General features: G+C 37.5%; 1 protein-coding gene across 2 annotated transcripts; it reads right to left on the reverse strand.

Annotated features, from left to right (window-relative positions):
* Positions 1-4669: 4669 nt before the first annotated feature.
* On the reverse strand, positions 4670-18165 carry LOC117322648 (troponin C). Of its 2 annotated transcripts, none has more exons than XM_033877595.1 (5): positions 17992-18165; positions 17656-17692; positions 11867-12010; positions 9834-10076; positions 4670-5642 (listed from the first exon to the last, which is right to left on the reverse strand). In XM_033877595.1, the coding sequence occupies exons 1-5, from the start codon at positions 17992-17994 to the stop codon at positions 5614-5616; spliced, it is 456 nt and encodes a 151-aa protein (XP_033733486.1). In that variant the 5' UTR covers positions 17995-18165; the 3' UTR covers positions 4670-5613. The 2 variants fall into 2 exon arrangements, with proteins under 2 accessions (XP_033733486.1, XP_033733478.1); XM_033877587.1 differs by having other exon boundaries at positions 4670-6109; positions 17992-18164.
* Between the last annotated feature and the right edge of the window lie 427 nt (positions 18166-18592).

Here is an 18592-nt window from a genome sequence, read left to right on the forward strand (position 1 = left end):
ATATGTCCTAATCATGTAGAGCGGTAGTGTCTAATGACATACAGTGATATGTCCTAACCATGTAGAGCGGTAGTGTCTAATGACATACAGTGACATGTCCTAATCATGTAGAGCGGTAGTGTCTAATGACATACAGTGATATGTCCTAATCATGTAGAGCGGTAGTGTCTAATGACATACAGTGATATGTCCTAATCATGTAGAGCGGTAGTGTCTAATGACATACAGTGATATGTCCTAATCATGTAGAGCGGTAGTGTCTAATGACATACGCAGTGTCGCAACAACAAAAAAGGCTTCATAGGGATGACGTGTGATTACCCAGCCTTGTTAAAAAGTACATCGCGAAGCGCCATCCCGATCGGAATGAGGTGTGGCAGTGACCCAAGTAACCTTATTTATCCGAAGGTATGTGTTGGTATTGTGATGTACCAGTAGAAAAAAACATGCAGGCCAACTTTAGGTAAATTGTCACAAATGTACAAAAATAACTCTGCCCGAGCTTCCTCAATAACAATTCTCGATGGTGTGGTACATTTTGTATAAGCGGTCATCATATAAAAATATCTGCCTACACAAGTCCTACTCACGTCATATAAGCGACTCGATGGAAAGGGAAACATCAGACACGTTTTCCAGAATGTTAAAAAGTCTAAAGACTCTAACGTTAATGAGACTCATGTAGAGAACAATGAAATGGCCACGTCAACCTCAAGACTAATAAAGAATTGAATTGAACCTTGTCGCGCGCCCTAGACATCAGAGAAATGACCAAGGAGGAATACACTGATCTGGCCTCCCGTTTTCGGAGATGAAATCGGACTTGAATTTCCTGAACAAATGTAAAAAGAGATGCAGTCCCAGTGTGAACTCCAAATATAGCTGTTACCTGACTCTGTATGTGACTGGCGAGGAACATCCTCACGCGCATAAACCACATTAATGCATGAATTCTGCGAGACCAAGGGAACGTCAACTTTGGAGTTCGAAAATTCACCAAACTCAGAATTAACAGTTTACTGAAGAGTTTTTACGCGTTCCTCAGCCTGATAAAACAACCTACATATATGTATATGTGAAATCTTGTGGATTATTTAGGTAACAAAACAGCTGTTTCATGCCGAATCAGACAACTGTCAAAACACTCCCCTCGGTGTTCGGACCAAACCGACGAACTGTTTCCCTCGGCTTTCGGGTTGATCCCGACACCCCGGGGAAGAGTTTTGACTGTTGACTGATAAGGCATGAGACAACTGTATACTGTGACTGTCCCAGCAGCCAATAGTGATGGTTTAATTTCATGCAATCCCCGTTTTTCTGACAATTGTAGTGTCAAGATCAACATCAACCATACAGTCACCAAATGAAAATAAAAACCTTAAGTTTATGAACTTTTGAAAATTGCGATTAAATTGAAAAGTATATTTAACGTGTTAATTGAACTTGACTTATACTTGTATGGCTCTCTTGGTAGGGTCAGTGCAGTAAAGGCATACATTGTCGTTATGGCGTTATGTCGTAAAGTGTAGTTATGGCGTTTGTAGTCGTTATGACGTACAGTATCGTTATAACACACAATATCAGTAAGGCTTACAGTATCATTATGACGTACAGTATCGTTATAACACACAATATCAGTAAGGCGTACAGTGTCATTGTTACATACAGTATCGGTAAGGCTCACAGTATCATTATGACGTACAGTATCGGTAAGGCTTACAGTATCATTATGACGTACAGTATCGGTAAGGCTCACAGTATCATTATGACGTACAGTATCGGTAAGGCGTACAGTGTCATTATGACGTACAGTATCGGTAAGGCGTACAGTATCATTGTGACGTACAGTATCGGTAAGGCGTACAGTGTCATTATGACGTACAGTATCGGTAAGGCGTACAGTATCATTATGACGTACAGTATCGGTCAGTAAGGCGTACAGTGTCATTGTTACATACAGTATCGGTAAGGCTCACAGTGTCATTATGACGTACAGTATCGGTAAGGCTTACAGTATCATTGTGACGTACTATTTCGGTAAGACTTACAGTATCATTATGACGTACAGTATCGGTAAGGCTTACAGTGTCATTATGACGTACAGTATCGGTAATGCGTACAGTATAATTTTTACGTACAGTATCGGTAAGGCACGCAGTATCATTATGACGTACAGTATCATTATGACGTACAGTATCATTGTGACGTACAGTATCATTATGACGTACAGTATCGGTAAGGCTTACAGTATCATTGTTACGTACAGTATCGGAAAGACTTACAGTATCATTGTTACGTACAGTATCGGTAAGGCGTACAGTATCATTGTTACGTACAGTATCGGTAAGGCTTATAGTATCATTGTGACGTACAGTATCGGTAAGCCTTACAGTATCATTATGACGTACAGTATCAGTAAGGCTTACAGTATCATTGTTACGTACAGTATCGGTAAGGCGTACGGTATCATTGTGACGTACAGTATCGGTAAGGCTTACAGTATCATTGTTATGTACAGTATCGGTAAGGCTTACAGTATCATTGTGACGTACAGTATCGGTAAGGCGTACAGTGTCATTGTTATGTACAGTATCGGTAAGGCTTACAGTATCATTGTTATGTACAGTATCGGTAAGGCTTACAGTATCATTGTGACGTACAGTATCGGTAAGGCTTACGGTATCATTATGACGTACAGTATCGGTAAGGCTTACAGTGTCATTATGACGTACAGTATCGGTAAGGCTTACAGTGTCATTGTTACGTACAGTATCGGTAAGACTTACAGTATCATTATGACGTACAGTATCATTGTGAAGTACAGTATCATTATGACGTACAGTATCGGTAAGGCGTACAGTATCATTGTGACGTACAGTATCGGTAAGGCTTACAGTATCATTGTTACGTACAGTATCGGTAAGGCGTACAGTGTCATTGTATGACGTACAGTATCGGTAAGGCTCACAGTATCATTATGACGTACAGTATCGGTAAGGCTTACAGTATCATTGTGACGTACAGTATCGGTAAGGCTTACAGTATCATTATGACGTACAGTATCGGTAAGGCTACAGTATAATTGTGACGTACAGTATCGGTAAGACTTACAGTATCATTGTTACGTTACAGTATCGGTAAGACTTACAGTATCATTATGACGTACAGTATCATTGTGAAGGCTTTACAGATCATAAGAGTACAGTATCGGTAAGGCTTACCGTATCATTGTTACATACAGTATCGGTAAGGCTTACAGGTATCATTGTGTACTGTACAGTATCGGTAAGGCTTACAGTATCATGTATGACGTTACAGTAATCGGTAAGGTCGTAGCTAGTATCATTTTACGTCCAGTATCGTAAGTACGCAGTATCGTTATGACGTACAGTATCATTGTTAAGTGAAATCGTATACGTCATTGTACGTTAATATCGTAGCTAATTCAGTTTGACATACAGTATCGGTAAGGCGTAGAGTGTCATTTAGTTCACAGTATGGTAACATCCAGTAGTGTAATGCACCGTATGTACATGAGACACAGTACATCTCTGACGTCGTACTAGACGTACAGTTGGATCGGTAAGTACATATAATTAGAGTACAGATCGGTAGCTCAGTATATTATACGTACAGTACATTATGACTCAGTATCAGTGAAATTACAGTTTCATTTACTACAGTATTGCGTACATATCAATTTGATAACAATCGAAGGCGCTTAGTATCATTGTGACGTACTATCGTAGGCTTACAGTATACATTGTGCGTAGATATCTTGTGAATACAACTTTGAACATATCGTAAGGACAACATTGTGACGTACAGTATGGAAGGCGTGGTATCATTGAACAGACGTAACTCATACATGATAATATCTTGTGAAGTCGTTCAGTAATCATTGTGAAGTACAGTATCATTATGACGTACAGTATCGGTAAGGCGTACAGTATCATTATGACGTACAGTATCGGTAAGGCGTACGGTATCATTGTGACGTACAGTATCGGTAAGGCTTACAGTATCATTGTGACGTACAGTATCATTGTGAAGTACAGTATCATTATGACGTACAGTATCGGTAAGGCGTACGGTATCATTGTGACGTACAGTATCGGTAAGGCTTACGATATTGTTATAGCATACTTGTACAGTGTCGTTGTGTTGTATAGTGTCTTCATAACGTAGTGTCGTTATGGTGTAGTGTCGTTATAAGGCGCAGTGTCGTTATTACGTACAATATCGTTATGACACATAGTATCGATAAGGCGAAGAGTGTCATTATGACGAGCAGTGGTGAAATCCTAGTGAAGCACCGATGTACAGTACACACGTACTCCTGTCGTCGTGGCTTACTCGGTCGTTGTGACGCTTAGTGTTATATTGTAGTGTCCCTGGGCCCAGTTATTCAAAAGGTGATTAGCTTAATTAATCACTTGATTAGTGAAAATCTCATTTCCCCTTTACTTTAAAACTTATTTGCATGTATATTTATTTAAAAAAAAAATGAAGGTAGAAGGAGACTAACGAGTGTTTTAGTTTCATAAAATTGTCTCTAGTTAGTTTTTGTAATTCACCGTTGGAACAACTGAGCCCTGAGGACAAACACTGATGTGACCACGTACAGATTGGAATGCTGGTAATAAACAAAACCATAAAAATAAAAAAATCCTTTGTGTTTTCTTTTAATATACAACATACAGAAACCATTATTGCCTCATTTGTCATCGGCAACAAAATGGTAACAGTTTCAATCACTCATGTATTCTTTCAAAATTGATAACACGCCAGTCTTTTTTTTGTCTTCCTCTCCCACGCGACTAAAGATGCGAGAGATCCGTGTTAGATATTAGGACCTGGTCTTGTGGGTTGGGGCTGACTACGGAACGAAACTAATCGACGTGAATAATATCATTAGTAAAAGTTCTTAGTGCTCATGAACTTAACAAAAATATCATGCACATCCGTCAGTGTTGGGAGGTTAGAACAACACTAAATATATATATACTTAAATCTATGCAGCTTCTGTTTTATAATTATTGTAAATACAATATCCGAATCCATTTTGTCTGGAGCATCATGGGAAAGCACAGACTCGGCAAGTCATATACAATAAATGTAAAATGATAAAATTATATCTGGATAAAATGACTATGTATACATATATAAATATTTCGTGCTTTTCCAATGGTACTCTGTAAATGGAACAGACACAAACAGAGACTAGTGGTATAAGTAGGCATTCGCTACCGATGCTTTGTGCAAGCTCCAGCAACAATAGTGAGTAAATGTAAGGCTGGAATGCTCTCGGTTCGAGGATGACGTCACAGTGTAACGTCAGGTTAACTCCGGGTGGGATATACAAAATCAGTACATGAATTTGTGTATCTGACCAGCGGTTCTGTTATTCAAGTGCATTGAGTGACAGCAGGCAAGAACAAGTGATACACAAGAAGTCGTGTAGATGTTAATGATTATTGATGAGAATTCCTGAATGAGTTAAGATCGTGTTATGATAAACGGCCCGTGGGTGAGAATAGCCGTACCCAGCGGTGTCACGTCCAAGGGTCTGCTACTAAATCTGATTGGACACGGTTTCTTGATGTTCTCTAATCAAGCACCAATCATCAAAGCTTTGAACTCTGTAATTGATAGAAGAAACATTATCAGGGATGCAGAAACAGTCAAGCTGCATGGCGCCTTTTAATAAAACAAAAGAAAGTGATTATTTCACACCGCAAGCAAAAGAAAACGACTAGTAGCGGATAATTGGGCAAGCAGGTTAGTGCGCATGTGTTATATTTAGAACGGAATTATGGGAAGACACGATATATAATGATGGCATGATTCAGTGTATGGGAGAAACCCTACTTTTTTTTTGGAAAAAAAAAATGGAATTGATGCACGCTGCGAGTCTGTACCGCGTTCGCTGGCCGAACACTTTGCTTGGTAAGGTATTGCTCTAAATAGATGTATATCTTCTGTTGGTTGACATTTCATTTAAAAGTCAACATGTTGGAATTTCACGCATGCGTGCGAGTACAAACAGAACCGGCTCAGTACCCAGCTTGTCAACACGTGTCACTGGACATCATCAGACATTTGAATTCTGTAATAAAAATAAAAACATTCATAGAGACATGTCATGTGACTAGGTAATTAAAATTAACAGACTCACATTAATTCATATGCAAACATATTCCCTACCGATGCCACAACTGACACAGCAAACGCAGCAGAACTGACTTTTCGCCCCAATTGTAGTTTTAGAATATCACAACAAAAACAGACCAACGCAATCACCATCAATAACATGTCTGAAAAGGCGAGCTGTCTTAAAACTCCAACCTGCAGATTTAGGAGTTACGTCCGAAAAATATAAAACATTTCACCAAAATTGAAACTATTTATCAGTTTCACCACATAGCATTGATTCACATGTACCTCTACCCAAACGTTAATCCTGTATAACGGACAGATGGACAGACACACGCACACCAAACTAACGGCATCCCCGTTCACACCAGAAAGGGGCTGATCAATAGACAAATCATATATGTACTAAAGCGACCCTTGAACATTTGCCATATTTTTGGTTTTGCGCATTTTAAGATCTCAACGTGCATACGCCTTGAGCTTGTACATCTGGGTTGTGATGGTGCTTGACTACAGTGGAGTGCCGCTTAGTTACATATTTCGGATAGTAAATATGTGTTCTACTAGTTAACAGAGCGGTATGTGTGCAGCTGTACTATCTTTTATACAACAAATAATTAAAACCAGCTATCTAATTTACATATTGCGCAAACATCTGTGGACTGTAAATAGACAAGGATATGTAGGGCTTTATCAATAGCAAGACGGTCTTGTTCACGCGACCTTCTGGGTACTACTACGTGTATGTGCGCGCTTCCATATTGTAGATGAACGTTATAGGCATGTGTCGTAGCATAAACGATAGGGACAAGCGAAGGGAACTTGGTGAACAAGCCTAACTAGAGCACACAAAAACACAACTTTAGATTATAAAACGTCTGAAAAAAATGATAGCGAAAATGACAGGTAGAACTGAAGAAAGCCCAAACAGAAGTAAGCCTTGGGATGTAGGCGTAACAAATTATTAAATGGAAGTCCAGGTTTATCAAAGGAAGAAAACAAAAGAATATGTCTGCACACTCAGCAATATATTCGTGATACAAATAAATTCTGATTCCTGTATCTCCCTCCGCACTCTTCCTTTCCATCTTCCACGCCCTCACTTCCAGCTCTCTTCCTTTAATCGAATATGCCCCTTCAGTAATATATTGATATATGAATATATCTAATTATATATATGTAGCTAGCAACAGCGTCTTTGATCTTCCTCGGCTCATACAGCATTTTCGAAACGGATATATCAGAAGGAAAGGGAAGACAACGGTGAAAGCAAAACATGGTCAGCTGAGTCGAGAAAGATCACTCACTATGTGTAAAAAACAATACTTCAAAACTTTTAAAAGATTTTAAAATTGTAAAAATAAATTGTAAACGAAGGAGACTTCCACATTTTCTCCCGCCATTCAAACTAATAAACATCCCATCTCTACGCTTCCTAAAATTCCATTTACAAAAATGAAATCACTATATTTAGATTCTGATGTCTTTTGTAAATATTTATGTGTTATATACTATTGTTAGGAAAGGGTTTCATAAAAGTTTGTGTCCGATCCCCTTCGCCAGAGAAACTTCGAAACAGATTCTATACATTTATGTACGATAACAGAAAGAGTGTGAACCAGTTTATATAATTATATTAATGCTAGAAAGAGTGCGAAACAATGTCTACAATTTTATTACAGGTAAATTGTCAGAAAGAGTATGAAATTGTGTTCATAATTTTGTATACCGTTATACATGTAATGTCAGAAAGAGTGCGATAAAGTTTCTATAATTGTATATATCGGTATGATACAAGAAAGAGCAGGATTTATCGGGATGATAGAGTACGATACTATAGGGACTCTCTTGATATCAAATAATCTTCCTCAAACGACCACACATTCAATATAGAGCTATACAGCATATAAATCAAAGATCAACGCTACGCATGCGTACAAACCATTGGCGGATAGCTTCATCAATATTGGTATATCTTATCTTTACCTACCTCTCCCAACTGTGCCCATGTAAAACATCTCACTCACTTGTATATCGGGAGAGAACACGTAAAATGACGTCAGTGATTATCTTATTATTACTGTAGGAACTGTTACAGATCTAGTACATACATTTGACTTCCGCCAACGGTTTGCAGTGTGTAATGTGCAATGAAGATCCAAGACTTCACATACGATACCATCCCTACATACACATCACACCAACTTAAACTCTGGAGATAGACAGAATTATGTTGTCAGTGTCTTAACAAACCCTCTGTAAACAGATGGGGGCCACTATAACATGTGCTGGAAAAGTTTGTAAAACAAATACATTTTTTTTACAAAACTTATCGCAATAGGTATCATTTTAATCAGTGATTATCTGTAATACATAGACCACGTGTCATCGCGGAATGTCTGTGTAGGAACGAAAAGTAAACACGGAGTTCTCGTGTACTGTGGACATTCTAGCCAATAATCTCCAGTACTCTGTTGATACCATTTATATAACCCGACAACTATTCGTAGATTATTTATAATGAATCTACAACCTACGTTATACCAGGGTATCGAGTACTTGTATGCTGGACACAATCTACAACATACGTTATACCAGGGTATCGAGTACTTGTATGCTGGACACAATCTACAACATCCGTTATACCAGGGTATCGAGTACTTGTATGCTGGACACAATCTACAACATACGTTATACCAGGGTATCGAGTACTTGTATGCTGGACACAATCTACAACATACGTTATACCAGGGTATCGAGTACTTGTATGCTGGACACAATCTACAACCTACGTTATACCAGGGTATCGAGTACTTGTATGCTGGACACAATCTACAACATACGTTATACCAGGGTATCGAGTACTTGTATGCTGGACACAATCTACAACCTACGTTATACCAGGGTATCGAGTACTTGTATGCTGGACACAATCTACAACATACGTTATACCAGGGTATCGAGTACTTGTATGCTGGACACAATCTACAACATACGTTATACCAGGGTATCGAGTACTTGTATGCTGGACACAATCTACAACATACGTTATACCAGGGTGTCGAGTACTTGTATGCTGGACACAATCTAACTAACGAGACTACCTATCTGTATAGATATCGTTACTTGTATGCTGGACACAATCTAACTAACGAGACTACCTATCTGTATAGATATCGTTACTTGTATGCTGGACACAATCTAACTAACGAGACTACCTATCTGTATAGATATCGTTACTTGTATGCTGGACACAATCTAACTAACGAGACTACCTATCTGTATAGATATCGTTAAAGTATCTGACTAAGAACCCAAACATATCTCTTACAAGCGTCTAGGTGATATTTATACATGTATCGCTTTAAAAAGAAAATATCACAGCAATTTCACAAAATACACCACAAACAATGCAGAAAATAACTAGCCTATCCATATATTTACAGCCGTAGATTCGTAAAGAAATATTTTCATTAGCATATACGGTTTAAGGTATACATGTAGTTCAAAGTAGATGTTGGTTGCTGACATTTATAATTAGACAAAGAAATTAAGAATACAAGATGTTAGCATGGTAGAATGCACCAAGAAATATGAAAACAAAATATATGAAGAATCTTAACAAGCAGAACAAATTATTTTCAACAAACTTAAAATAGTATCGCATGCGCACATACCTTCATAATCTACAGTTCCACTTCCGTCGGTGTCGGTTTCAGCAATCATATTTTCTATTTCTTCATCCGTAAGTTCGTCCCCTAAACTTTTAAGGATCCATCTTAATACGTCCACCTTAATTACGCCCTTCTTGTCCTTATCAAGCACTCGGAAAGCTTCCTTCAGTTCCCTTTCGTCCATATCCTCCTTGAGTTTCCTCACGAAAAGTTCCAACCATTGATCACAGTTCAATCTGCCAGTTGCTGGAATGATAAACCGTCGTTAAATCACCGACTATCGCTTCATCTAGCATAAATCATTGGTCGAGTTCACTTGGATTAAACTCTCGAGACGTACATGTATGATAACCCTAACCTCTATAGGTAAAACAAACATGGCCGTCCAAATGTTTGATTTATTTGCCTGCTGTTGTTTGCTTTCATCAGTGATAACAGTGATGATCGGCAGTATGCATTGGTAATACTCACTACTGAAACATTTTACATGTACGTGCGTCAATATCGAGATCATCTCCCAGGCGTCTATAGTTATACGGGAAAGGTATTATAAAGTCTATAGCCGAAGACAATTGAACCAATCAGCGCTGAAGTAAGGGCGTAATAATTGTACCTGCCGTCCCCACTGTATGATCCTAAGAGGCGACTAAATTTGGCAACCTATCGTTTTTCATTTCTTTCCAAATACTTTCTTCTCCCTTATGCATCCCTTGACACTGTCCTACATTTGGACTTACGTTGAGTTTGTGCCCCTCTGAGGAACACTTTGGGTTCTGTCCCCTCACTGGAACCGACACGAGCCTATAAGAAAGGTAATTTCTACTCCTGCTTTGCTCAGTATTTTTGGAAGGGGGGGGGGGGGGGGGGGGGGCGAATAGTTCGCCGCAGTCAGTGTATAATGTGAACTATGAATCTAAACTCTCCGGGTCCTACTGACCACCATAGTTACAGTGACTCGCCCCTCCCCTTTTGTCCTCTACACAATACAATATTACCGTAAGACTGACCGCCATAGTTACAGTGACTCGCCCCTCCCCTTTTGTCCTCTACACAATACAATATTACCGTAGGACTGACCACCATAGTTACAGTGACTCGTCCCTCCCCTTTTGTCCTCTACACAATACAATATTACCGTAAGACTGACCGCCATAGTTACAGTGACTCGCCCCTCCCCTTTTGTCCTCTACACAATACAATATTACCGTAGGACTGACCACCATAGTTACAGTGACTCGTCCCTCCCCTTTTGTCCTCTACACAATACAATATTACCGTAAGACTGACCGCCATAGTTACAGTGACTCGCCCCTCCCCTTTTGTCCTCTACACAATACAATATTACCGTCAGACTGACCACCATAGTTACAGTGACTTGCCCCTCCCCTTTTGTCCTCTACACAATACAATATTACCGTAAGACTGACCGCCATAGTTACAGTGACTCGTCCCTCCCCTTTTGTCCTCTACACAATACAATATTACCGTAGGACTGACCGCCATAGTTACAGTGACTCGCCCCTGTCCTTTTGTCCTCTACACAATACAATATTACCGTAAGACTGACCGCCATAGTTACAGTGACTCGCCCCTCCCCTTTTGTCCTCTACACAATACAATATTACCGTAGGACTGACCGCCATAGTTACAGTGACTCGCCCTCCCCTTTTGTCCTCTACACAATACAATGTTACCGTAGGACTGACCACCATAGTTACAGTGACTAGCCCCTCCCCTTTTGTCCTCTACACAATACAATGTTACCGTAAGACTGACCACCATAGTTACAGTGACTCGCCCCTCCCCTTTTGTCCTCTACACAATACAATATTACCGTAAGACTGACCGCCATAGTTACAGTGACTCGCCCCTCCCCTTTTGTCCTCTACACAATACAATGTTACCGTAGGACTGACCGCCATAGTTACAGTGACTAGCCCCTCCCCCTTTTGTCCTCTACACAATACAATGTTACCATGAGACTAATCGACATAATTATCGTGTCTAGCCCCTCCCCTTTTGTCCAATAAACACACCTTCCTCATCCACCTCGTCGGACCAATCCTTGATCTTGTCATCCTTCATCAGCAGACCGAGAGACTTGAAGATGGAGCCGAGGTCCTTGCATGACACTGTTCCCTCTTTCTTTTTATCAAAATTGCAGAATGCCTGTTTGGCATCTGAAAATAAAAACAAAAACATGTGACAGGGAGAACTGTGTAATAACCACTAGCTTATACTATCATTATTTATCTACCGAAGATTGAAATGATCATGTAAGTTTATATCATAAACTTTTGTCAATTATTATATAGTACATACTAGGACTGGTCAGTTATTATATAGTACTTACTAGGGCTGGTCAATTATTATATAGTACATACTAGGACTGGTCAATTATTATATAGTACATACTAGGACTGGTCAGTTATCATATAGTACATACTAGGACTGGTCAATCATTATATAGTACATATATAGTACATACTAGGACTGGTCAGTTATTATATAGTACACACTAGGACTGGTCAATCATTATATAATACATACTAGGACTGGTCAATTATTACAAGTACATACTAGGACTGGTCAGTTATTATATAGTACATACTAGGACTGGTCAATCATTATATAATACATACTAGGACTGGTCAATCATTATATAGTACATACTAGGACTGGTCAATTATTATATAGTACATACTAGGACTGGTCAATTATTATATAGTACATACTAGGACTGGTCAGTTATTATATAATACATTCTAGGACTGGTCAGTTATTATATAGTACATACTAGGACTGGTCAATTATTATATAATACATACTAGGACTGGTCAATCATTATATAGTACATACTAGGACTGGTCAATTATTATATAGTACATACTAGGACTGGTCAATTATTATATAGTACATACTAGGACTGGTCAGTTATTACATAATACATACTAGGACTGGTCAATTATTATATAGTACATACTAGGACTGGTCAATTATTATATAGTACATACTAGGACTGGTCAGTTATTACATAATACATACTAGGACTGGTCAATTGTTGTACAGTAATAAGTCAGACTGGTCAATTATTATATAATACATTCTAGGACTGGTCAGTTATTATATAATACATTCTAGGACTGGTCAATTATTATATAATACATTCTAGGATTGGTCAATTATTATATAATACATTCTAGGACTGGTCAATTGTTGTACGGTAATAAGTCGGACTACTTAAGTTTCATACAGTAATTAGTCGGACAGGTTAATTATAATACAGTAATAAATCGGATTGGTTGTAATGATCATACAGCTATAAGTCGAACTGGTACATTCTCATACAGTAATGAATCGGTCTACTTAAGTATCATACAGTAATAAATCGGTCTACTTAAGTATCATACAGTAATAAGTCGGACTAGTTAAGTATCATACAGTAATAAATCGGACTAGTTAAGTATCATACAGTAATAAATCGGACTAGTTAAGTATCATACAGTAATAAATCGGACTAGTTAAGCATCATACAGTAATAAATCGGACTACTTAAGCATCATACAGCTATAAGTCGGACTAGTTAAGTATCATACAGTAATAAATCGGACTAGTTAAGTATCATACAGTAATAAATCGGACTAGTTAATTATCATACAGTAAAAACTCGGACTAGTTAAGTATCGTACAGTAAAAACTCGGACTAGTTAAGTATCATACAGTAATAAGTCGGACTAGTTAAGTATCATACAGTAATAAATCGGACTAGTTAAGCATCATACAGTAATATTTCGGACTAGTTAAGCATGTGAGAGTAATAAATCGGACTAGTTAAGTATCATACAGTAATAAATCGGACTAGTTAAGCATCATACAGTAATAAATCGGACTAGTTAAGCATCATACAGTAATAAGTCGGACTAGTTAAGTATCATACAGTAATAAGTCGGACTAGTTAAGTATCGTACAGTAATACGTATGACTAGTTAAACATCAAAGAGTAATTAGTCACATTGGTTAACTAGCTTATAGTAATATTCGGTATCAGTATCATAGAGAAATAAGTCGGACTAGTTAAGTATCATAGAGAAATAAGTCGGACTGGTTAATTATACAGTAATAAGTCAGAGTGCTTAATTATCATAGAGTTTTAGGTCGGAAAGGTTAATTATAATAGAGTAATACATCGGATTGGTTGTAATGATCATACAGCTATATTATATATAAGTCGAACTGGTACATTCTCATACAGTAATAGGTCGGATCATACAATTATTGTTCGGACATGTTAAGTATCATACAGTAATAAGTCTGACTGGTTAATTATCATACATTAATAAGTCTCATTGATTAATTATCATACAGTTATAAGTCTGACTGGTTATGTATCATAAGTTAGAAGTCTGACTGGTTAAGTATAATACAGCTATAAGTCTGACTGGTTAAGTATAATACAGCTATAAGTCTGACTGGTTAAGTATAATACTTAGCTATAAGTCTGACTGGTTAAGTATAAGACTTAGTAGATGAGCATGGTAACATTATGTCTCTAGATAGTCTTATTCAGAAATACCGAGTAGATATGAACTTTATGACCTACAATAGCCTTATTAGTGCAATACCGAGAGGCTGGAAGAGAATGATCACCAATTATGGAAAAAATATTGAAAATGTTTTGCATGATAATTTGAGGCAACTGAAAAATATTGAAAAGCCAAATAAGTTTTTCTATCAGAAATTACTGTCTACTGTATTAATATTTCCACAACAATCCCATGAAAGGTGGCACACTATTCTGAATATCTCTCTTAGCCAAGATAACTGGGAAAATATCCATGCACTTCCATTTCGCGAGACAAAGGATTCAAAATTACAAAATTTACAATACAGAATCACCCATAGAATTTTTTTTACAAACGCTATGCTATTAAAACGAAAGTTATTAGAACATCAGGAATGTAGTTTTTGTAGTGGTGCACCAGAAACAATATACCACCTTTTTTGGGATTGTACACATAGTCAATCACTCTGGACATGTTTTATAAATGCAGTTTTTATTAAATATAATGTTGTTTTAGAAAGAAAACCTGCTACTTTCCTATTTGGCATAAATGATGATGTTCAATTGATAGGTTTAAATATATGCATATTGCTCATTAAGAAATATATATCGTTGATGCGACAATATAAAAAAATTCCAAACTGGGAAACATGTAAGACATTTATTCGAAATTACAGAAATCTTGATCTCTATTCGACCTATATGTTGACCCAAAACGCAGCGAACAAGATCCGGCAAAAATGGGAAAGTATCAAACTTATTTTAGAATGAACTTTGATATTTTGTCTATAATGTGTGTTTTCATCAACAACCTTTGTCAAAATTGTACCTTAACTATGTGATTGATGCAATTAAAATATCAATTAAAAAAAAAAAAAGTATAATACAGTTATAAGTCTGACTGGTTAATTATCATACAGTTATAAGTCTGACTGGTTAATTATCATACAGTTATAAGTCTGACTGGTTAATTAGCATACAGTTATAAGTCGGACTGGTTAATTATCATAGAGTTTTAGGTCGGACGGGTTAATTATAATACAGTTATAAGTCTGACTGGTTAATTATAATACAGTTATAAGTCTGACTGGTTAAGTATAATACAGTTATAAGTCTGACTGGTTAAGTATAATACAGTTATAAGTCTGACTGGTTAAGTATAATACAGTTATAAGTCTGACTGGTTAATTATCATACAGTTATAAGTCTGACTGGTTAATTATCATACAGTTATAAGTCGGACTGGTTAATTATAATACAGTTATAAGTCTGACTGGTTAATTATAATACAGTTATAAGTCTGACTGGTTAAATATACTACAGTTATAAGTCTGACTGGTTAATTATACAGTTATAAGTCTGACTGGTTAAGTATAATACAGTAATAAGTCTGACTGGTTAAGTATAATACAGTAATAAGTCTGACTGGTTAAGTATTATACAGTTATAAGTAGGACTGGTTAAGTATTATACAGTTATAAGTCGGACTGGTTAAGTATCATACAGCTAAGCAATATACACAATTAGACAATGTGTCTGACATTAACGTGATACAGTATGTAGTATGTTTGTCGATTACAACAGTCTCGCGCCGTATCGAAAGGTTGGCACTCCTGTCGGTGAGCCAGATTCTCGTGCATACACAGGTCATTATTGTGTTTACAGCAATAGACATATCCCACACGTGCTGTGTTAAACACACGTTCTTAAACAAGGCTTTTTTGTCTGGCACACGAAACACCAACCGACAATACGAAAATAGAACTGGTTTATGTGCATACCTTCTATGCACGTGCTTACCTGTTATACGATGGTGACTACGAAATCAGAATGTTATGGGGTATTCACCAGATAACAGTATTTACCATTGTACGACAAGTTGATGTATACACATTGTATCAGGTGAATGCCACCAAACACACGTATATATATTCCGATTATATTGTTAGATTACATCATTATTGTAAATTGACTGGCATTTATTGTTTAAACCAACTACTTAGTTAAAAAGAAAGTTATGTTTAACGGGCTTTAAATATTTGAAGAAGAAGATGCAAGTTTAATAATGAATTACTTTCAACTGATAAGCACAGATAATTAATGTCAACTGGACTTTGTTGAGCGTATGCACTGTATGTTTCGATACAATATATCAACACGTGTTTATATATAATATGTACCACGTGTTTATATATAATATGTACCACGTGTTTCGATATGATATATAACACAAGTTTCGATATAATGTGTAACACAAATTTCGATATGATATGTAAGACATGTTTCGATACAATATCTAACACGCGTTTTTGATATCATCTATAACACAAGTTTCGATATGATATATAACACGCGTTTCGATATAATAATTATGTAACACGCGTTTCGATATATTATATAACACAAGTTTCGATATGATATATAACACAAGTTTCGATATAATAATTATGCAACACAAGTTTCGATATAATAAGTAACATGTTTCGATATAATAAGTAACACGCGTTTCGACATAATATGTGACATATTTACGATAACAATGTGAAGAATATTTCGAGGCTATACATAAGTTAGTAGAACACAGACAATTTTTGTTATGCATATAATCCCGCTTGATATGAAATAGAGATCGGGAAATGTGTTTAGCACTAGATTCATTTACGTTGAAAATAAGCTATGTACAAGTAGCACGAGGGTTGTTTACATGGAAACTAGATCAACAAAACATGTTATATCGAGATATCCTGCTTACTAACATGTGCGCGCGGGATCGTTGCCATGGTAATGACGTGTACCCTCCGTATTTGGGGATGGCTGGCACGTATTAGAGAGTATCTGGTTTCAGTGCAGCATCTCGAGAAGGCCGTGTCAGTAACGTACGCCCGTAACCTCCCGGTGTGGCTTAAGGCCTAGTTACTGTAGCATAAACATTGATATCAGTACTCGGTTATCACGAAACAATCTTCTCTCAGCTTCCTAACAATCGCCCGACTCCTTCCATCTTGTTAACGGATGTATACATAGAAACTGTTACCCTATTGTTCTGATCTCCCTATCACGTGTAATATCTCTCTAGACAGGTAACACCAGTGTTATTATAGAGGTAGGATAATAAAGGTGATGTATACATTAGACATGGTAATTTATGGTTTACCGTCATAGGTATAGTTCATGTAACAATACATATTGTATGTAAATATAACACAAACAATAGGTAAGCGTATAAACCGCAGAGGTGAAGTACGTGTAATAAATACTACTTACCGAGAACTTGTTTTTCTGTGGCCCTGAATTCCTCAGTCTGTAATTAAATAAATCCCATGGTTAATTTTGATGATCACCGGGGCCTCGGAAAAGAGGGTCATGGTTAATTTTGATAATCACCGGGGCCTCGGAGAAGAGGGTCATGGTTAATTTTGAGAATCACCGGGGTCTCACGTACAATAAAGACCCATAGCACTCTTCAGTGGTACCTCCAGTGACTCCGGCGTCACAATCATATAGCGAAATTAATATCCATACAAAAAATACAAGTTAGGGAGGGACATAACAAGCAATCCAAAAAGTCTGGACTATTTCACAAGGAAGTGTCACACTTACCATGTTGATTGGCCGGTTCGGACGTCGTTGCACCAAAAAGAAGATGGATAGCAAGAGACAAGCCTCGTTTCTTTTAGCCTCAGCAACTTCCGCAAAGTCTGAGATAACGCATGCGCTGTGATGCTGGAATCTGATCTAATACTATGAGATGCTGCTGGCACCATTTAAGGTTGCTATGGAGCAGTGTGAGGACTATTAGTTAGTAGCCAGGTACACCATGGAGATATAGACGGTATAAAGCCAGTACACGACAGTTGTCCTGAGTTATTTAGACCCCCGGAGTGTAAACATCGTATGGCCGTATTCCTATACTATCTCACGCTGGCAGGCTGCACGTGAGGCTGGTAGGGGGCAGCTTGTTTGACTTAGGTTAATTACAGCGATTGATGCCGATACTGATATACTAATCAGCAGATATCGACGGCCGCCCCCACTAATAACACATGTCGGGCCAGTGGTATATTTTTCTAACACTTTCAGCGTGTCCTTCTTACTTACCAATGTTTACAGAGTTACATATAATGTACTCTTATTTAATGTCGTAACATCCTTTATTGAAACATGATAAAACAGGAATTGTCAACAAATTAGAAATGATAGG

The sequence above is a fragment of the Pecten maximus genome, chromosome 1, assembly GCF_902652985.1.
Source record: "Pecten maximus chromosome 1, xPecMax1.1, whole genome shotgun sequence".
Lineage (NCBI taxonomy): Eukaryota > Metazoa > Mollusca > Bivalvia > Pectinida > Pectinidae > Pecten > Pecten maximus.